The 23,215-nt window shown below is 36.1% G+C and overlaps 1 protein-coding gene and 1 non-coding gene across 7 annotated transcripts in view; both read right to left on the bottom strand.

Annotated features, from left to right (window-relative positions):
* The window catches only part of NAP1L4 (nucleosome assembly protein 1 like 4), a 43,189-nt gene that overhangs the window by 10,856 nt on the left and 9,118 nt on the right, over positions 1–23,215 (bottom strand). For 5 of the 6 annotated variants that reach the window (XM_007429579.3, XM_025167533.2, XM_025167532.2 and 2 more), the window contains exons 6-14: positions 22,633–22,719; positions 21,483–21,614; positions 16,862–16,933; positions 14,215–14,354; positions 10,481–10,626; positions 8,269–8,291; positions 7,442–7,561; positions 5,781–5,810; positions 3,678–3,734 (exon numbers count right to left, since the gene is read on the bottom strand). In XM_007429579.3, the coding sequence (XP_007429641.1) occupies positions 3,678–3,734; positions 5,781–5,810; positions 7,442–7,561; positions 8,269–8,291; positions 10,481–10,626; positions 14,215–14,354; positions 16,862–16,933; positions 21,483–21,614; positions 22,633–22,719 (807 nt within the window). Of the gene's footprint in view, positions 1–2,476; positions 2,519–3,677; positions 3,735–5,780; positions 5,811–7,441; positions 7,562–8,268; positions 8,292–10,480; positions 10,627–14,214; positions 14,355–16,861; positions 16,934–21,482; positions 21,615–22,632; positions 22,720–23,215 lie in introns of all 6 variants that reach the window. The other variant, XM_015888318.3, reaches the window with a different exon arrangement.
* On the bottom strand, positions 22,255–22,384 carry LOC112540798 (small nucleolar RNA SNORA54). Its single transcript, XR_003084858.1, has one exon. It is a non-coding gene; the product is annotated as a small nucleolar RNA SNORA54 (small nucleolar RNA).

Below are 23,215 nucleotides of genomic sequence, written 5' to 3'. Positions count from 1 at the left end.
CCACAGATGTGTTCTAGTGGCCACTTAGCTGAAATACCTTTGGCTGAGAAATGGACACTGTCCACTCTAATATTCACCACAAAAGCAGCAGACCTGGCTATCTTATTTATACCCTGCAGTCCCTATGCTTTGATGGGTTGAGATAGCTATTTACAACATAAGACTGAGGCGCTAGAGAAAATGAACGCGACAAACAATACTTTCATGACCAAGGCTGCAATCCCATGTGCTCTGTGCTGCAGGATTTCTATCCTCCTATCCTCTGGGTGTTTGGAGGTGTACTCCCCATCTTTATTATCTATATATTTCAAGATCAGTGCTGTCATGGGGGTAGCCACCTGAGCACACTTGAGAAGGAATAGGATTTCTTGTTGGAAGATGTATGGCTTGGAGGCCAGGGAACTGCCCCCCATTCTGCATCAAAAACTTTGTTCCAGGTATCGGGAACAGGAGGCACAGAAATAAAATGCTTGCTACTAGAAACAGCTCTGCCACCAGTTGATCAAATGGGATCAGTGGGAATGGATGGTTTGGTTCTGTTAAACTTAAGGACTTGAAGACTTTCCCAAGTAGTTGTACAAAGTCCATCTTCCAGAAAAATCTTGTGAATTTGGGACCCAAACGCTGATCTTCTGCTCTATCTAGGAACAACTCCCCTTCCCCTCTCTCCAATTGGAGGTCCAATGGGGGAATTGAAGGCTGGGCAGCTCTTGCACCCTAGGTTGCAGACCTCTTGTCCTGGTGGAGTCTTTCTTCACCTCCTGCAGCAAGGATATGGGGATGAAGCATTTGAGAAAGAGGGATGGGGAGTGGCACTGCTTTCCTACTTTCCCATTTTCAGACAGTCTCTGCTTGGGATTCCCAAGATTGGTTTCTCACCTTTCTCCATCACCACAGGGGTGGCTGATGGAAGTGAAGGGAAAAGACTGGCCCAATGAAGAACCCCTAGTTGCTCCCAGAGGTCTCCAGCATGCAGAATGGTGTGGGTCCTCAGGGAGACATTACCAGGCAGAACTAGTTAGTCATTCCATGTGCTGCAATTGCTTCAGTGGAAGGCATTTTATTTCATTTAAACAAAATTAAATTGCATATGTAAATGGATAATGAATCAACCCTTAGATTTAAATAATTAACAGCTAAAACAGTGATTTCTACATCTTTCAATAATTTCCTTTCATAGGAATACTCACTATACTCTGCACAAGAACTTCTGTAATGGATAATAACCCTTTAGTTTAAGTAACATCTTCCAGAACTTTTTCAAATGCTTTTCAAACTCAAATGTAGTAAGATGCTACACTGTTCAGTATTGTGAAAACAGGGAGGAGATAAAACATTTCAAGGAAAAATATCAGATATAGATGATATAAACACCTGAGAAGGAAAAGCAGCTTAAGAGAACAGCTGATAAAGTTCTTGGTTTATTCTGGAGAAAGGCCCCATAGAAGCAAGTACAAAAGTAGTTAGAAGAGTAAGCAATTTCAAATACTGAAATATTTTTCAATAAAATGTATGCAGAATTACCAAAGAGTAAAAACTTGGGATATCTGTCAATCTGCTTACCACAAAGAGAAAGTTGTTCAGAAGATAGTTTCTGCTAAAAGTATATGTGTAAAGGATTCAAATCAGATACTGATAAAATAATGATAAACTTCAAATCAAAATGCCAGCTTGATAAAAGAAAGATATATTTACATGCAAATGACATCTGTGTCACCATATTAATAGCAACAAAGAAAAAGGAAAAAGAAGGAAATTCAAACAGCTTAAATGCATGAAATAATGTTTAAATAGAGATATTTTACTAATTTAGCATAGATGACACCCCTTTTAGATGTCAAGTCTAAATCACACTGAGTTTGGAAAAATGTCTCCTAATCAGTTCCAAATACTGAAAATATACAAAAATGCAGCTAGCAGTTTTAAGTCACTAAAGCCTACACCCACATACCATCACACACACACCCTGATACAATAAAAGATATACTAGAAGTATACTTTTTGAATGAAATAATGTTGACCCCCAAATGTCCCATTCCAAGGTTGGGATGTCACTGGAAGCATTCCAACACTGCAACAGGCCACCACAACCTTACCATAAGTAGTCTGATCTTGAAACAGACTATTCCATCTGTAAGGTTGGAACAGCTCAATATTTGAATACTGAATAGTGAGGCTGGAACATCCCCTTTTCAGGTTGTACCTGGACATTTGAGAACACGTAGCTACATAAAGAGCAATTTCCCCTCAAAAACTGTCAATATCTACAATTTAAGAGTTACAGCTATTTTATGCATTTTTCTCAACATCAGCTAAGTCCTTGTGGACTTAGTTGTGCACTATCTTGATAAGGTACCATTTGTTTCTGTATAACAAGTGAATGAAACAAATTAGGTACTTAAATGAACCAGATTTGCATGGGTTATAAAAAAATGGGAAGCCTTGGAAGTTATATATTAATGGAATTCAACCTTACCTATAAATGAATGAATGAATGATAAACAGATTTAAATTACACCTAAATGGGGAAAAATTGAAACGAACTGTCAGCATAAAAGAAAGGTGAAATGGACCCAAACAAACAAAAGTAAAAGGCAGTAACTAGTATTCCAGAAGGCACAAGAAACAGTTTGTCACATACAACCACTCACGGAAATAATAAATGTAATAAAAAACATATTTTCCTCTTTTTCTTCTAGCCCAAGATGTTAACACTTGCCTGCAATGCATTTCACTTTCAATTCACTTTATTACTGCAACAGTTTTATAGTAGTCATAGGAAACATTATCTCCAAGCCATGTGTACAATTGTGCCAAGTGTGCAGGTTATGATGTGCAAGTCTATATGCATAAATGTTCAAGATGCAAATACAATTTTCACATGTAAATATTTGTATATATTACTTGCACCTTATATAGATCTCTGGTCAATGTATTGCAGATATCCAGCTATCAGTGTAAGTAAAACTTGTTTGAGAACTGATGACAAGAAGGAGCCTTTCCATGCTGTAATTTTAAAAATAAGTCTATGGCAGGGAGTGAGGAGGGAGAAGAGGGAGAAACACTTGATGAATTATTTAAGACAGTTTAGGGATATTTAACCATCTTTCCTACATGACTAAAATTTTCATTCAGGAGAAAAATCACATAACAATTACACCACTGTAAATCTCCCTGTAATTAAATATCTGGAATTTATCATGTGTAATTTGCAAACTAAGGATTCCTTTTCTTAGGCAAGTAGGAAAAATGAAATGAACAAAGCAATGTTTGATATTTTGGAATAAAAAACAGTAGAAACAAAAAAGTAAATGGACATAAAATGGACAAATGTATTTCAAATCTGCAAAGCTTGTAAATAAGCAGGCATGATTTGTTAAAACATATTTCCAAGTTTATATACATGTATGTATACAAGTCAACCATAATTTATTACTATTTATAATGTATGCTATGTTATAAAACTATTAATGTATGCTGAGTTAAAGAAAATGAAATGAACTAGTATTAACTCCACACTAAAAAGGAAAAAAAATGAGAATGTACTCATTCCAATGAATAAATAATGAACAAAAAGAAAAAATGGGCCATACTTTAAAGTTAATAAATTATCATTTATGTGGTATGTGGTATAATTAATAATTATGGCTTACTATAAGTACTTAAATAAAGCTAACCTTAGGTTCACTTTCTGCATCTTCCTCCTCTTCTCCTTCTTCTTCCCCTTCCAATTCCTAGATTTAAAAGGAAAGAACTAGGATAAGCATTTTTTTTTTGACAACCAAGACACTGAAAACACTGTGCAGATTGTTTCATGAAATCTTTGGATTGCTGACTCTTACTAATCATACAGGCCAGAAACATGAGTCCAATGTTTTGTAATATTAAATGCATCTGGTTATCTATTGGATCTCTCTGTCTTTCCAGAGAAAGAACTCTGAGGCAAGTTAATGGCATTATCTGGGTGAAATGATGGTACTGGGTTCTTCTGTTTACAAAGTTTACCAAGCATGCTTGTTACTCAGAAGCAATTTGGGTTGCTAAAGGTCCTCATGATCTTTGAAAAGATTTGAGGTCAAAGTAAGAGGTGTTTCAGGTAACAAAACTGTGTGAATGCCATGGAATTGTATGTCTGTCATTAGAGTGCTCAGTTTTGAGAAGATATGATAAAAGCAAGCTCATATTTGTATCTGTAATGCTATTTGTTACTGGAAGTTAATAAACATAGGATTCTTTTAACTTCAGCCTTCTTTCTGCCTTCCTCAACTAAGTATCCTTCGCATACATTTGGGAGTAAAATTCTCAGAATTTCATTCAATTTCTTTTTAATGTACTTGTAAAATGAAAATTGTTATGCTGATTTTCAAAAATCCTATTCTGCAACTCCTCTAGCCTCCCTTTGAAACAGACTGCTTTTTAGATGTGCACAGACTGTTCTATACATGCAATAGTCAATTTCATGGGGTCCAAAATATTTGTTCAGGCAGAGATAGGAAATATGTGTTTGGTCTAGGCACAGATTTGAAACATGCATGTTCTAGGTAGAAGTGGGAGGGGTGGAGCAGGAGAATGGGAAAACAGCAGACAATTAGGAGCTGTGGTGGCTTAGGGAAGATAAAGGAAAGGAAGCTGCTGCAAAGCTTTGGGGAGGGAAAGGAGGGCCAGATGGGTATGCTGTGTATGAATCAAATGCAGTGGCTAGGGGAACGTAAAAGAAAGGAAGGTGCTGGAAAGATTGATGCGTGGCCTGGCCCACACGGAGTAGGGCCTATTCCAGATATCAATTCAGTCAGACCATGACCCATTCATAAGGTTTTGGCAGAATATGCTTGCCTTGGGTTCAAAATAAACCACATTTCCCATTTCACACACACACCTACTGCCTTTTTATATGCTAGCTAGCATATGTTTATGTTAATTATTTCCTACTAGTCTCCTTGGTAATAATCTTCCTAAAGTGTTATAAATTCCAAGATCTCCAAATCTGCATGCATACATAACACATACTTCATGTATTTTTTTAAAGTTTCAGTTCATGTAGTTGAAAATCAGGAAGAGACCTCATATTAGGAGTAAGCAAACTGGTATCTTCTGAATTGTTAGAACTACAACTGCCAGAATTCCTTGCTACTGGCCATGCTGAGAAGGTTCTATGGAAGTTGCAGTACAAACTGAAGAGCACTAGACCACCAATGCCTGCATTTTAAGAAAGGAATACTGCTAATTTAGAATCAAGTAACACTGAAGAAAAAATCCAGCAGCACATATATTTATACTTATACCATATTGTACTTCCAATAAAACCTTTTTATGGTGCCTGACATCTCAATATTTCCAGAAGGAAAATTTTTAAACAACAAAATGAAGCTTAATTTGCTAGAGCTGTACAAATCATTCTGAAGGGCAGTTTATTACTCAGAATGTCGAGAAGGCTACTTCCCTTGAATATTTGGTGCAGCCATTCCAAATTCCTGATCATCTGAGCATGTTATGTACACCCAAAAGATAGTGTGGGACTGTTGTCAGAACTAAGCTGAGCACATTTTAGGTCTTACGTTGAAATTTTCCAATTCAAAATGGTGAGAAACTGGATTGCTGATTTTTGATACTGAGAAGGTGTTCCATCTGTGTCTATACACATACACACTCACACACTTCAGGTTAGCATAGGACCTCAGATTGTTAATCCCTGTTCTAAAATATGTCTCCTTGATTATTCAGTCTACAATGCTTATTATGTATTCTACTGAAGGAAAAATATCAAACCAGGGTGTACTTACCTCTTCCTCTCCTTCCTCTCCTTCTTCAAACTAAGAAAAGATGGAGTTGGGGGGAGGGGAGAGAGAAACTCATTTAGATCTTACTTTACACATCATTACATGCAGCATTTATATGAATATCTGAATCATACATTTTGTCTCTAAACCCATCAATAAACACCTGACAGTTTAAAATGTGATCAGACTAATACCTGCATACACAGACTAGTGAAGGATTAAATAGTCTTTCTACATTCCCATAATTATTTCAAAGAAGAAAAAAATGAATGAAAGGATTTCCTAGCCTAAATATAGCAAAGTCCTTTCAATATATGTGAATACTTTCTTATTTCAATGTTTATCTCGCCTTGAAAAATTTCTATGAGGTTTTGGTAAATGCTTAATTGCCTGACCGTCTTAAGACCACAATGCCAATCTAGATGGAAATACATAATTGACCTTGACTGAACTCAAAAGACTAAGCAAGGCTGGATCTAATTAGTACTTGACAGACCATCAAGAATTATCAGGCTTGTATACCAGAGAGGAAAGTTGAAAAAAATTGTGGAAGAAGGTACAGTAGTAACAAACCACTTCCCTACTGTTACCAAGAAAACCGGGTGGAACTGGGCTGAACTCAACTCAAACGAGTCTCTACCTTTTACTTACTTAAATATATTAACCAATCTTGACAAACATAATTTATGTTTTTTTCATCTATTTGTTCTTTAAAGCTAGAAAAAGGTACCGTTGTCATATGAACAGCAAAACTGTCTGTGGTATATTTTCTTAAAAGTAGAATAGTTAAAGACTAAGCTGGAAAGTTCTCAGTCCCATATGATCCCACAGCTGTAAGTTCACTAAACAGCACTACATAAGCCACTATCTTTTAGGCCTCAGCATTTCTACACACATCTATTATGGTAATAATAACCTATTGGTAGAACTGTTGCTAGGATTACTATTACTGGACATTGGAAACTTAAGTGCCATTTAAATATTATCACAATTACTAGAAATTCTTCTAGTAGAAAGTCTTTCTACTAGAAAGTCTTCTTCATGCATTAGGGTCCAATGGGGGAGGTGCACACTGACCCCAATTCTTATGTGTACAGATCCTTTTCCTCACCTCAGGTCTTGTTGAATGATAACATGTTAATAGTAGTAGTAGTAGTAGTAGTAGTAGTAGTAGTAGTAGTAATAAAAAATGAATCTAGCCAAATGCATGAAGACGTCTATCTATAGCATGGACTATGTTCTTTCAGAAGTCCAATATAACAGGAAAAGCATGAAATAAAACACCACATCATAACTTTTCTCTTATTCTATGAATACTCCTATTCAAAGTTCCAATAGCCAGCTCTGTTTCTTGTAGTATAAATAATAAAAAAGCAGAATATGCACAAACCTCAATTTCCAAATGATGTTCCACCATTCATGCCTACTGAGTAAACACAATCCTTATTGGGAAGTTTTTGAGGAGGAGATTGCCCATCTAGTTTTACTTACAAGATGCAAGACTCACATATAGTGGGGCAATTACCAACTTTGAACTAATAGTTAATGCATTATTAATCTTGGCTTTAAAGCTTTAATCAGCAAAATTTATTATTATTAAAAGTAAGCACAATGCCTCTATGCAAAGGGAAAAAATAAACCTGAAGTAATTAAAAGATACATACATTATCATCATCCTCTATAGCTTCTCCAGTGAAATAGAGTACAGCACGGGGCACTATTCTTTCACGGAAGAAGTGCCCAACTTCAAAATCTATGGCTAAAGTACACTCTGAATCTTCATCCTGGAAAATTAAAAGAAGAAATTATGTGCTTGTATAAGTAGATCTATCTCATCACCAAGAAATCATTTAAATATGAGTAATAGAACTGAAATTGAAGTATTTGATAGGCTATGGGTTTGTATTTTTACTACTTAAGACTGCTAAAAAAAGGAAATCTTGATTTATAAATATTTTTGTCTGTTCCCCAAACCTTAAATTTTCAATGATGTATCAAGTAATATTAACATAATGTTATTAGAAGCAGTCCATTTTAAGTCAAAGCTGTAAACATCAGTTTTTGAAGCAAAAAAATAAATAAATTACAACTTGTAAACAATTATCGACCAGCTCTGGAGATCAAGTACAGATTAGGTAATGCTTAGAGACCAAAAACCAGAGAAATAAATAAAAAGCTATCACTAAATTGATTAGACTTTTATGCAAAATCGTTATTTATTAATGAAATATCTGATATGAACAATCCCATGTGAGAAATTCAAGTACAGCTAGTATAAGCAGAGGTAGCCAAGACACACTGATGTCTGATACAAAAATAACTTTTAGAAAATTGTACAAACATTTATATATGCTCATTCTGTAAAACCATAATCACTGAACATTTGTTATCCTTTAAAATCTGTGGCCAGGCACAATCCATTTCAAAACGTCTAGCTGTAAAGCTGAACACATTATGAACTCATTATTTTAAAAAATGAAATGAAACTTACCAGTGATTCTCCATCTCCTGAAACTACAAAAAAGAAAAAAGAATTTATTCTAAATTATTTAAAAAGCAATTTTGTGTTGCAAATGCTAACATGTATAGTATTTATATGAATAGACAGATTAAAAAATAATCCAAAGTATTTTGTAGTATAGTGCCTTTGTGAAGGGACAAATAGGGATCCAAGGTGAAATTTTGTTTGTTTGTTAAACCAGCAGTTTAAGGACACAACACTGAGTCAGAAAAACTGTGCAAAAAAACCCTGCAAAACATGTCTGATATCTGATTCAACTTTGAAGTAGTTTGGGGTGATGGATAATTTTGCATAGCGCTAATATTTTCATAATTAAAAAGAGAGATTTCTGTTAAGTTTATATTCTCATATATATGAGATTCAAAGGACGTCTAATAATAAACAGCACTGTTAAAATGCACTACCAGTGCTCTGATATAGCTACACCCCTAATATTAAATGTCTTGAAGGATTTATTCAACATTATCCATCCCTTATAGGAAGGATGGTACTATTGAATCTTCTTTCTTTTATTTGCACTCAGTATGATGAGGATGATAGAGGAAATTCAAAACATTGTGATAACTAAGAAAAAGGACTCTACAGCCATCATGTGGAAAAATTAGAATTTAACAAGTAGGAACTATTATGTTGTTAACCCTTGTACTTCAACTTTTAGGTTACTGAAACAAGACCACACACACTAGGATTCAGATGTAGCTCAAAATGTGGTTCATGATATGTGCATGAAATATAACTAAGATATTGCACAATACTGGCTTATGAATTATGTGTGATAGCAGTCAGAAGGATCCCTAACAACTTAATGATATGTAGCTTCTGTCACCAGTTACTACAAAAACACCTCATAGATAAAAAGCTTATGTTCAACATTATGGCCTATCAAGGAAAGGCAGTACGCGATCTGGTGTCTGGTTAATTCTTTTCTTGCAATCTACTCAAGGTTACATGCTTGGTTGGAAAGAGGCAAATAGCTACAAAGCAGAAAGCGTATTGAAAATGTCTTCCTCCCCTTGTTCTTCCTTCTGAAGAACTATGGTAAGATAAAGATCTACTAAATATCCTTCTGCACACATGCATACGTGTTACTTTATTCTTTAACATTCCCTCTATTCATTATTCTGGATAAGCAACATTATACAAAGTGCAGAAAAGGAGTAAAATTAGTAAGTCAAAGAAATTAGAGGCATGAATTAAGACAGCTAAACATGGTTTAAATTAACACCGTTCATTGTGCTTCTCCATACTTCACTATTCCTTTAAATCATCTCTGCTTTTACCATGGCCTCATATGCTCCATTCTGCTCTTTAAACTTCTCACTTCTAAGAATCTTTCCAGATTTGGACTTCCCAAATTTTGCTCATTATCACCTTTCAAACTCTTGTAAACATCCTTTTACAATTAACAAAACTTACTGTGGTATTTTACTGTTTAGCATCATGATTCACTGTTAATAGTGAACGTGAATAATGGACTGCCCATCAATTTGGAAGCAAAATGAACTACTCAGAAATAGGGCAATCGGTTCTAAATATGCTGATGCTTCTCCTAAGTATCCAAGCAAATTTCAAACTAAAGAACAGACACATAAAGCAGCTTAGTGACCTTTCAATACTAAAAATGTTGTGGGTACAGTAAGAGTAATGGGACAGAAATATTGAAAATTGAACAGACTATATGTTAACTTTCTACCAGATTATGTAGGATTAGTGTTAGGATCAGAGGAGAAAGATGCCTGTCAAAAGCTTAAGTGCCTCTCCTCTGCATATTACAGCAACCGTGTTCAGGTTCAGTTCATGATTTGCAGCCAACCCCTGCCCTAAGCCTTTTTAAGCCCTAAAAGGATACTCTGCAAAAAAACTAAAAGTGATATTTTGTGCCTCAGAAAACACTGCAAGTACCTGACCAGAAAAAACTGCAAAAACACTATCAGTACTACATTACTATCATAACTAAGTCCCCATTCTGAGCTGGGGAAGAGTCAATTATTTTTGCAACTTTTATACATTCTGCTTGTTAAAACTTGCTTTGACTCTCAATAGTAAAATTTTACAAAAGCTATTCAAGCCTGAAAATATTCCAAAGGAAAAAAAATCCCATTCAACTGCTTTGCTCATGTTTGTTACATGGAAAAAGTTCAGTATTATTAAATAAGGGCAGAATAAATTGAACCAATGTTACCTTTAATTGGACTGAAGAAATTAAAAAATGAGTCATTCGGTACTTGTTTAGTAATTGTTCTGACAGTGCCTCGACCCTTGTGTTTCTGTTTCTTCTTTATTGTTTTTACTGTAACATTTTTTCCTTTCTTCCAATCAATAGTGCATCTGAAGATGAATTAAAATTATATATCAGTGACATTAAAGAAAGAGAAAAGATGTATTGCTCAGGCTAGCATTACCCATGATAATACTAGCAACTTTCTCTCACACTATAGTAGTATTAGCACATATCAAATAATGTGGGAAGGAGCCAACAATGCTACACAGAAAGTGGCATTAAGAAAATTTCAGATTTTTATGTCATTAAACCACAATATTGAAAATAAAATGACAATATGAAGATGGCATTTAATTGATAGATTCTGAAAATGGAATAAGCAGGCAGTAAAGAAACTTCAGAATGTTTCATAGGCAGCAGGCAATGGATGCTTGCAATATAAAGATATTTTCTACAACAAAGCTAAAATAATCAAATTACTGCTTAAAATGCTGGAAAACTATTCTATAAGTCCACTACCTAGATACTGCTAATTAACTTGATTTAATAAGAGTTCAGAATCTACCTCAGGAAAGCCACATCTATAAAGGCGAATCATTTTGAATTGCACAACAGACTATTAGAGACACAGGAGGCTGCTATATATGGAGTCAGACCATCCAGCTTAGTAGTGTTGACAGACAACAAACAGCTCTTCTGAGTTTCAGACAGTAATTTTTCTAGTCCTGTGTGGACATGCCAGAGACCAAACCTGAGATCTTTTTGCATCAAAAGCATGATCACTGCTACCGAGCTAAAAACCTTAAGTACATTTGAATTTTTAACAATTCTTGAAGCTTTGCTTGTAGCAAAGAGATCTCTCCAGACTCTACACCAGTGATGGTGAACCTATGACACATGTGACATGCTATGATATTTTGGGTGACACACCAGCGTTCACCAACACTTGACAACTATTCTCCTTGTCTGAGTTATCAAAGAAACTGAATTTGTTTTACTCATATTTCATTTCTGTAATTATTTGCCACACTCATGCTACGGCAGCCACCTGAGCACCCTCCCACACTCAGGAGCAGCCACCCCTGCCTGCCCGTGCTTGTGCCGCACCACCTGCCCTCTGGAGTAGCCACCCCCCACCTGGCCATGCTCACACCACAGAAGCCACTTACCTGCCCACCAGCCTGCTTGCAAGCTGCTTGGGACTTGCAACTTCCTGCTGGCTTCCCCATTGACTTTCCTTGTTGGAAGTCGGCAGGAAGTTTCCAGGAGGTCTTCACTTAATGACTTGTAATCTTCACTTAATGACCTGCAATCCTCACTTAACAGCAGCAACAGGGACTGCCATCACTAAGCAATGCAGGCATGTGATGCCATGCTCTGCAACTGCATTGCTCAGTGACAGAAATTTCAGTCACAATTACCATAATTAAGGAAGGACTACCTGTACATTTTTAGCAGCTGCAATTGTGTGCTTAAAAGTATACTATAATGCAGTGCTGATCACTTTAAAATCTTTATCAACTTTTAGATCCTACTGCCTTGTTTGAATCCTAAGAATTAAAACTAGAATTACATTAATACTTTAGTAGTCTTATTGATATGAAGGACTGGAGCAGGGAGTGGCTACAATTCTGTATATGAGAAAGGATAATTGTCAAGTCAAACAAAGGAGACACTACCACAAGAACTGACAGAGGAAGAATCCCTTCATAAGGTAGGCAATCAGCAGAACAATCCCTGCGGACAAAGTGACAACCAGAAACGAGTGATACAGACATATGCTACACCACTGGGACTAAGAAACAGCTTTCAGGCCTTCACAGAGGAAGAGCTCTAAGCCTTCAAGGGAAGAAAAAAAAGGCACACTATGGGACAAGATATACGACAGTGAATCCCTTAAAGGCAGAGAGGATGCAGCTGTAACTCTACAGAAAGAAAAAAGAAGAAGAGTTCTGTTACTACTATGAGGACCCAAAGCAATCTGATGTTCCAATTCAATCCTTTTGATTGTGGTGCGTGCTGTCTGCCAAGAGCAAGGATCACAAATGTGAAAACTTCCAAAGCTGATCAAGTTCACTGATAATTATCCCTTCTTGCTAATCAACATGGGACAAATTATATTGCAAAGAGCAGCTACAACCATATCACTGCAGACTTCAAAAATTTAGGAAATAAATTCTATATTTGGGGGCTTAGTGATGTTCTCATCTCTTCTTCTAGTCCATGGAAAAATACTGAAAAAGGAAATACCAGGCTGCTAACACAAGATGGGTTGTACCTCAGAAGGACTGGTAAAACCATGTTCAGCCAAAGGACAGTGAACTTGATCAGGAGAGCTTTAAACTCAAACATGTAAGGGCTGAAAACAAAATCTTTGAAATACGGACCTCAAATAAAGGCTTGTCTAACATTCAAGAGGTGGGAGGCTTACTTTAATGAAGTCTATTATACTGCTCAAATATCAGGAGGATTGGTTCATAAAGTTCATGGCCACTGTCTATACACTACTACTCAGAGCATAGGAAGTAAACAAGGTGAGTCTGAGCACCTACTATACGAAGACAAATATATTTAATAGATATAAGAGAGACCTGGTAGAATGACTTCCATGACTAGTACACAATAGTTAAGGATACAATTTCTTCAAAAGGGTCAGACGGAATAGACAACTGGAATGAGGGGAAAAAAACTGAGGACAAAAGAGCAGCCAATGTGACTGCACAAAAAGCACAGTATGAGTTAAGGTTAATAAAAGATGCTAAGAACAACAAAACCAGCTACTTCAGATATGTTCAAAAGAAAAAGAAAAAGAATCAGTATATCAGCTGCTCAGTGAAGACCACAAAATGTTAACAGGTAACAAAGAAAAGGCAGAGCAACAACTCCTATTTTGATTCATCTTCTGCAACAAAAAGTGTATATTCTACAGAAGGTTGTGAACAGCAGGATGAAGGGGTAGGACTGAAACTTGCTATTGACAGAAACTAAATTTAACCCTTAATTTGTCAGGATTTCTCAGAGATAATATGTAAGAGTTATATCAGATCATCACCTAGTTCTTTCATCATTAATTTAGTTAGTCCTGGATATTTGAATTGAATTGAATTTGAAGGCATTGTATTTTGAGAAGCATTTAAAGAAATAAACTCAGAGAAGGACAACAAAGATGATCAGGGGACTAGAAATCCTATAAAAAGAGACTGAAGGAGCTGGGCATGTTTGACAGTGAGAGGAAATGATAGGGGAATGGGGAGGGTAACTCTTCAAATACTTTAAAGAATGCCTCACAGAAGACAGTCAAGTCCCTTTCTCTAGCATTCCTGAGTCTAGGAATAAAATAATGGTGCAGGAAGGCAGCAAGAATAGTTGAGCAGTGAAATCAATTACCCATAGATGACTCTGATTACCTGGATGTTAAAGCCTGGACTCTTTGAACAAGCGGATTGAAAATCCTAAATATTCCTTTCCAACTCTGTTTCTATGTCTTCAAGGCTAACCTGTTAGAATTGGTTATATTGTAAATTCATTCTAAAATACTTACATACCCAACCTTATTAGTAATAACTATTACCATTTTCTTTACCACTCATACTATCTGGCAGAATAATTTACCTTATTTTATGTATTTTATGTTATGACCACATTACGATAGAACCAGATTAAAATCTAAAAAGTTCTTTAAAACATTTCCTTACCCCTCACAGTCAACAATTTCAGGACCTTCAAATGAAAATGGATCCGTCTTATCTGGTTCTGATTTCATCTTGTAGGTTTTTGTCAGAACTGAATTAGTAAAGTAGTCATTGGGTTCGAAGTGAAACTCTAATGTAAAAGACTAAAAGAAATTCATTATTGTTCCAAAGATCACAATTTTCTGGCAGATAGGAAAAACAACCAACTGTGAGTACAACAGAATATCTGAATCGACAATCAGCAGCATGGCAGATGAACAGGAATATGTCATTATCGAGTTATCCCAAAATAATATGGTTCACGTAGTCAAGAGATACAAAGGCATATGATAAAATTATGATTTCCAAACCCTTCCAAACAGGTTCTTTGGAACAGGCAAGAGACCATTATCAAGCATTTTGAATTGCTAAAGCACCATAGCTCACATGGAACCTTTAGAAGGTGTTCCTAGTTGTCTACCCTAATGTGTGCATGCGCAGTCCTTTGTTTAGCTATGACAAAAATAAAGTGGCTCTGCATGCACATACCTGCAGATACATCACATGGCTCCTCCTAAAGTATGTGTATGAGCCCGGAAAAAGGTTTACTATTTTGAGAAGAAGTACTTCATACTGCTATCCAGCATTCTGAAACACTTCTACCAAAAGATTTGCAAACTCCTGTTAATTTATTATCTACTAATTGTAACTAAACAAATACTATAAAGCAAGTCATGATTACTTGCACTGCTATTTCCCAAACCATCTTACATTGTCATAATGTTCACCTAACTTTGTGAGACTTAAAAATGTGAAAGGAGGAAAAACGCTCCCTGAGTCAAGCACATCGTGCAGCTCAAGTGTTTTTTTTTTCATTCAACAAAAACTGAAAACTCCAACTGTAAACTACAAAGAATCTAATTTTAACCATTTCTTGTTCTTCATCCCAGAATTCCTTGAGGAAATCCTACATCTATAGCCACCCCCTTATTTCTTAAGATTGGCTATATGTAGACCTTTTCCCCTGCTTTCATTTTATTTTTCCTTTGCTTAGTAACCTACAAGAGTTCTGGAGAACCCTGAAGCTTGCACATATTTTGTGAGATCAAACTGATGTAATAAAGATATCACCCTAATATATAGTGATTGGCCTGCCTTGAAGGAACCGGTGCTTCAACCCCTCAAGAGACTACTGCTCATAGCTCCTGCTTGAGGAACAGGTGGCAGCCTTGGCTAGGAGAGCTTTCACACAAATACATTTTGTGTACCAGTTTCACTCATTCCTGGACTGGGGCCACTGCTCATGGTTGCTCATGCCTTAGTCACCTCCCATTTGGACTATTGCAATGCACTCTACTCGAGGCTGCCCTTGAAGAGCATTTGGAAGCTTCAGCTGGTCCAGAATGTAGCTGCACATGCAGTTTTGGACACACCACAGTATGCCGATGTAACATCACTGCTATGCAAGGTGTACAGCCTCCCAGGAGGCTTCTGGCTATGACTTTTAAAGTGCTACATGGCATGGTACCAGGTTACATGTGGGACCATCACTCCCTGGTGGCTTCTGTCTGCCCCAGCAGATCTGACAGAGTGGGCATGCTACCACTGATAAAACAGTATCATCTGGTAGATTCCCAGAAGTGTGCCTTCTCTGTTATGGTGCCTACCTTACGGAACAAACTCCCCATTGAAATACACACAGTTCCCTACTCTACTGGCCTTTCGCAAGGCCGTGAAGATCTGGCTCTTCCCCCAGACAATGGGGTCAGGACATTAGCATGGGGGCTCTGGCATGAGTGTATGTGTCTAGCAATGCTGAGTTTTTGTTGAGCCTTAAAGTAGTTTTAGTTGTTTTTTTGTTTTAATGAAATTCTGTTTTTGTTTGCTGCCCAGAGATTCTTGGATAGCCACATGTGGGGGGCTATATAAATTGAATAAATAATAAAAATACAATTGGAAAGATTAATGCCAAACATTTATAAAACAGATAATGCTGAATTACAATGTAAAGTTGGGCAGGTTATGTTTCTGAGCAATCAATAATGGACCATGCAACTATTAATTGCTTCTATCTCCAAAGACTAGGTTAATGAAAAGACCTTAAGCACTTTCTATAAAATCCAATAACTGATGGTTTTAATTTTTAATTATTCATTCAATATCTTTTCTAATTCTAATTTAAGTTTGTAATGCAAAATGCCTTGAGATTTGTTCTAAAAACGTAATATAACTACAAAGTAGACTTTCTTGTTCTGAAATAAGATTATTTAACTACAGAATATTTATTTCAGCATAGGTATACAGAATATTTAACAGGTCTACATCATTGTTTAGGTTTTTAATTATTGCCACTCCTAGCAAGTAACACAGGGAACATCTGTCCGGTTTGTTTATGAGAATACAGGTAAAACTATTTTAAAAGAAGTTCAAATGTTAGGTTCTGAGTTTTAAAATGGTCTTCATTAACTATTAGTAGCAGTAGGTGGTGCTATTGTGGCACTATACTACTGTTTAAGGATTGTTCCAATATTGCAGTGTCTTGGGAAGTATGGCTGAGAAACTCATATTTTCTACATGAAAACCTAATATAATAAGATAAAAACTGAAAGCTTCCATACTAAAATCATTAACGCTCAATTTATATTAATATTTAAAATTAAGCAGTACTAACCATAGGCTGTCCTGGCTCAGAAAATTTCACTTTAATGTCTTGCAGGTGTTTCAGAATAGGCTCATCATATTCCTAAATATGAATGGAAAATCTATTATCAAAATGAAATAAATGGGTTACATTTCATTAGAGTACAGTAACAAACTATTCCTGTGCAAATTTTCAGTTTCACCTTTGTTCTAACAGTTCTTTCCTTAACTCTTAAACCAAATACCTTCTAAATAAAATGCAAAAGACCGAACAGTTTGACTGTTACCACCACTGGCATATTAAGTAGACATTTACAAAATGTTTTGATCTAAACTGTTCTACATTCTAAACATTTTAGGCGCTAAACAGCCCATCACAAATATGAAACAGGCTTTTTCAGGCACTTTGGAAGGGTTCTGAACATGAAAGCTGTTTTTGGTTCAAAGCACTTCCAAATGCTCAAAACTGCCTGTTTTGTGCTCAAAGATTTGAAATAAAATGTTCTATGCAAAATTACTAGGTGAATTCACAAGCAGAAGTATTTTAGCTGTACTGTCAGCAAAACAGTAGCCAAGTGCTACCATGCATTCATATGTACCTTAAATGTTGAACCTAGACCTTACCCAAAAACTGAGACTGAACATGATATACTAGCCAGAGGTAAAAATGAACAAAATATAGTGAGACACTAATTCTCATGAAAGGAAGGAAGGAAGGAAGGAAGGAAGGAAGGAAGGAAGGAAGGAAGGAAGGAAGGGAAAGGGAAAGGGAAAGGGAAAGGGAAAGGGAAAGGGAAAGGGAAAGGGAAAGGGAAAGGGAAAGGAAAGGAAAGGAAAGGGAAAGGGAAAGGGAAAGGGAAAGGGAAAGGGAAAGGGAAAGGGAAAGGGAAAGGGAAAGGGAAAGGGAAAGGGAAAGGAAAGGGAAAGGGAAAGGGAAAGGGAAAGGGAAAGGGAAAGGGAAAGGGAAAGGGAAAGGGAAAGGGAAAGGGAAAGGGAAGAGAAGAGAAGAGAAGAGAAGAGAAGAGAAGAGAAGAGAAGAGAAGAGAAGAGAAGAGAAGAGAAGAGAAGAGAAGAGAAGAGAAGAAGACTGGAAAATATTAATAAAAAACAAGGTTTGCTAATTTCTATAAGCAGTGCTTATATTTGGGGAGATAATAAGAAAACAAGAAAGCAAACATACAATTTGGATTATCTCAAAAATTTCCTTCTATTTATTCTCAGAACAAAGACCCAAAATTGTATTTCTTGCCTCTTAAGAGGGAAGGACTGCAACACTACAAGAAAAATATATAGTAAGTGGCAGAAATCCACTCAAGCAAATACAAAATCACAGGTTCATTACATTTTTGTTTTTTTGTGTTTGTCAACTCACTATGTTAAAAACACTAAAATACTATCCCACGACTTTAGGGAAAAGTGCATTACCTGAACTTAATATTCAGTTCACTCAAAAGCACCATTAAGCAAAAATATTACTTCACTGAAACCAACACAGTGATTCTGTATTGAACAATAAAAAACTTAGCTATAAAGGCATTTTTAGAGTTGCTTCACATACTTCCTCACTCATGTACCAAAAATCCAGGATGATATCCTCTACACCAAAAGCCATGCTGACTGGAGAATTCTGGGAATGAAAATCACCCACCTGAAGTTGCCAAGGTTCAGAAACTCTATTCTATGTAATCACTGAGAATCTTGGGGCCCCAGATAGTAAATCCCAGTAACCCTAGTTAACATAGCTGAGATCCAAATTTGGAAAATACTTTTCCATAAAAATATTTGCCAGGGGATTTACTCAAAATTTTGTAAGCCTATTTCATACAATTTTAATTGCTAATATACAGAAGTACTGAACATCTTATTTCCCTTCTCCTAATTTTTAAAAGAATGATCACCATAAAAGCTTTGCCATATGCAAATAAACTTGAAGAGTTCTTTGAGGAAAATGTTGAAGTATATTCAAAACTGAATGGCATTCTTCCTCATTCTCCATTAAAAGCAGACTGAAATAAAGGCACATTGCTATTTTTATGAAAAATGCAATAGGAAGCTCAGCATACAAAAGAGGCAATTAAGGTTTTACTAGATGAATAATGACCACTGAAAAAGCAGTTCTGAGACAAAATTAAAGATACCCATTTCAGAGGTTGGAACAGAGCTAGTACTTTGGCATGTAAAACAGCGGGAAAAGTCTGTCAATGTTAAAGAAACTTCCTCCTGCAAAGGTAAATACCAAGGAAGTTCTCTTTTTGTGTGCAGTTAAAACCTAATCTCTTCTGGAGAAACTTCAGAAAACAATGGAGAAGTAGGGGGAAGAAGGATTCAAAACTTCTAGTTTGACAAGACAAAACAAAACAGTGAAGGACAAGTTTAATCACCATAATATGCTTCCTTCTAGATAGTTACGGGTGGGATCTATCATTAATTTATTAGATTTAACCTAGAATAATGAATTTCCTCTTGTTCCCTTTACGCATGCCCTCACACTCCGTCCCAGTTTTGCATTAGAAGTGATGGAAGATATTTTCCAAGCTGTTCCATCAGTGGAAACCACTCCCGCTAAGAGAGGCCTACAACTGGATTCTACTCCTGGTGTCTAAAACTATAAGGAATATTCTAAGTAATCCAGATTTTTCCTTAATTTCTAAATAATAAACTGTACAACTTCCAAAATGGAGTATCTATCATTAAGTCTGAGTATGCTGAATCTAGAGACACCACCTACTCAAACATAAATATGCCCGAGTTGAGTTCTGTTCCTGGTAAAACAAACTTTCTTGTTGACTATATGGGAGTAGTTTGTCACTGCTTTTTCAGAGTTGCTTTTAATTTCCAATCTTCCATACAATTGCAGTATTTTCTGCCCCATCCAAGTACTAATGAGGGCCAAAAAACCCTGCTCAGCTTCCAAGCCCAGATAAGGTTGGTCAGATGATGCCAACCTTACATGAAAAATGTAGGGGAAACAACTTTTTCTACTAATATATCAGGAAATAAGGGAGTTAAGCCAAAGCCTGATAGTAAAAACATTAAGTATGAATATTTATAAAAAGTTATACAACTATTTCTTAGACCCCCCTACAATTATGTATTGAATACTCAGATGAGTAGAAGAATTAGGAGAAAAAAGTATCATATAGAAAATGCCTAAGAATTCTAGTTAAGAAAGCTTCAGTAATTCCCTTCCAGGAAGAACCAACAATGAAAACAAGAGTGCTTATTTGAATCATTAAAATCAATTGGAATGGATGAATCATACCTAAACCATCGAGGCTATACTCAAAGATATAATCTAGGATTCAAAATGGGAACTCAAATACTTGGAGCAGTAAGAGTAATCAAAAAACCTTGCAAATGTCAGTTTGTTCATTCTATCTGCCAGTGAGCTTGTATCCAAGTTAAAGGACCACCAACTACAGAAATGTTGCAAATCAGAGTAGGACAGTACATATTATTTAATGCATAGTTCCTGCTGCTACTCGGCTAGACTCAAAATATTAGAGATAAAGCAGCAGGAGTCTTAGCTACAATCATGTTATATACAAACTTGATGGATGAGAACAAACCTAACAATGTTGAGTCATGCTTCTGAAAACATCAATAAAAGCAAATACCTTTCCACTGTTTCTCTACTGAATCTAGTTTCTAGATGTAAACTGCCTTGGAAGCTGTAGATTTCATTGGCTAACAGAAAAACTATTGGAGAGTATGCCAAATAGTTTTTAAAGCCAATGACTGTTATATGTCTCACTTCTACAGATTTATTTTACAGAATTGACTGCATGAAGATGGACCCATTTTTGTTTGCCCTTTAATGGGGAGGGGGGATGCACTGGACAAGGACAGCAAATTTTTAAGGTAGGCTACAAAACATGACTCAAAGACTTAAACTTCAACCACAATTTCATACTTCCTTTTGCAAAATTCAGGAACAGTAACAAGAGGGCTTGGATAACTTGTTGGAATTCTAAAGCCAGAGACGAGAAAAGCCAGTTTGGGTAGAAACTGGGAGACTATGAGTTCAAGTCCTGCCTCAATCAAGAAACCAGCTGGGTGACTGTGAGCCAGTCATTCTCTCTCAGCCCTAAGAAGAAGGTAATGGCACCAAAAAAAAAAAAAAGATTCAAAGTCTGAAGAATTTTCTTTTGTATTGCTCATTCAAGCCTAAATCTATAATGTTTTCTATTAGAAAAGAAATATCAGATACGTACCTTTTAATCCCGCTAAATTTACTATTTATTCAAACTAACTACTTGCCTTTGAGCAAAGGAAGGAAATATCTGATATTTGGACCACTGGAGGCAACAAATAAGGGGAAGGGAATGTCAATGAAATACTAAAACTTGTAAATTGCAAGGCAAAGGTGTATTTGGAATTTGAGAGCATATCATGGGTGTTCCCACTAAATATTAGATGTGGCCAATCACAAAACTCCCATTTGCCAAAAGGCAAAATGCTCTCCATCCTTAGATCCCATAATACATTCTATAACCCAAATTATCTTTGGTTTTTATTGAGCAGAAGAGGGCATTTCCAAATAAATGAACCTTAGGAACAGCATCAAAATATGTGGCAATTTCCAGGCAAGATCCATTTAATAATCAGCGTACTATGTACACCCTAATCAGAGGAGCCACTGAATTTGTTACCTGTACTAATTCACTCAGCATATCTACATTTCTAAATATTGTGAACCAAAAATCTGGGATTCCTTTGGGATTTGTCTCTTCAGTTGCTCCTGCTTCTTTTTCTTCTATTACTACTTTATTTTTCAGGTCTCCCTAGAAACAAAGAAAGGCATTTACATGAGTATTAAAGTTTTATGCAGAAGATTCAAAGATTCCAAAATTATTAGAAAAGAAAAATACCTTATTTAATCCTCTACATTTAATGCTAAACACTAATCACCAGTATAAAACATAATTTGCTCTAATACCACACTTAGGAAGATCCATGTTTATTGGTTTGTAAGATAAATAAGGTTTAGTACATTCAACAGATTTCAAAGTATACAGGAAAGGTAGCTCTAGTCATTCCCCTATTTCTAAAAACTGTCCCACCCTCCATATAACACCTAAACAGAAATAAGGGGTTATTAAGGATAGTACTTGGACTTACTATGAGGTGCCATTCTGAACACCAGAAGACGAACCTGACAGAAAAATGTTAAGTCTTCCTCTTCTAATTAGAAGGCAGAGTTTAGCATCTAATGGAGAGAACTCCTCCCTACTCAGTTTTGTTTGAACTGAGGAATAAAACCTTTCAGCATCTGTATTAATTTGCCGTAGAAAAACACACACAAGAATATTTGCAGCACATCTGTCATAATTGTTGCATCACCCAAACACCATATACTGCATACAAATCAAATTACTATGACTTGTACAACAAAGTACAGTTAACAAAAAGTATGAACCTACTTGATGTCACCCCCAACAGAGATGACAAACAGGCAAAATAGCCTGCTTATTCTCATATTGGGTTTTATTATAGCACTGGAATGGAACCCATTAGCAGAAAAGGCTGTCACAACAGGTTACGAACAGTGCAAATGGTACTATACTGGAATAACAAAATTAAATTTAGGACATTTGTTAACAAACTTCTGAAACAAGACATTGCATTTCTGAAAATCTAGAAGGGGAAATCCCTCAAAAAACACTAACCATGAGAACTGACACAAGCTCCTAATATGCTCTGCAAGATAATTTAATGGTTTTGCTTGGATTGTTCAATAGAAAAGTTATATGAAATTTTGACTACCTCAAAATATTTTAGAGTTTATTTATTTCCACTTACAGCTAGCTTCTCTTCATCTTCATTTTCACTGTGCCATTCTGCCTCTGCTTCAGTAGGTTCAGCACTACCAATGATGAAATCCCTTCTCTGTGTGTAAGTTATACAAAATTGTAGATGCATTATCCAACAGAGCCTAAGAATACTGCAGAAATCTGAAAACAATGATCTCTCAAGTAAATTGTAATGGGTTACACACCTCATAGAGGTGTGTAAACATTTAAAGGGTGAAACATTCTGTCCTCATTGCTATAACCTCACCAGAATTGACCCAAACTTGAAGCAGCCTATTCTGTCATTACTGGAAGTGGTAAGACCCATGTTTTGTAGTTGGACCAATTCTGGAAAGATCAGGATTGCCTGTTCCAAAGTTGGAACTATTTTAGTGAGGCTGCAAAAGGCCACTCAAAGATGAATTAATAAAAAGATCAACTACTTAATAGACAAAATATATTTTACTTTTATTTACCCTCATACTCCCAAACGTATTTTAAACAAAACAAGCAATACTTTGAGCAAATTGTGGTTTATGGAAGACCACAAAAAAGTATTAGGAAGTGAACCCCATTTGGACACAGTTGTCCTT

This window comes from Python bivittatus, unplaced genomic scaffold (genome assembly GCF_059951505.1).
Source record: "Python bivittatus isolate LINGU-HERP-01145 unplaced genomic scaffold, Pbiv_v1 ctg000480_np1212, whole genome shotgun sequence".
In the NCBI taxonomy this organism is placed as follows: Eukaryota; Metazoa; Chordata; class Lepidosauria; order Squamata; family Pythonidae; genus Python; species Python bivittatus.
Note: the sequence above shows the minus strand (reverse complement) of the source record. Positions and strands in the feature narration are given on the sequence as shown.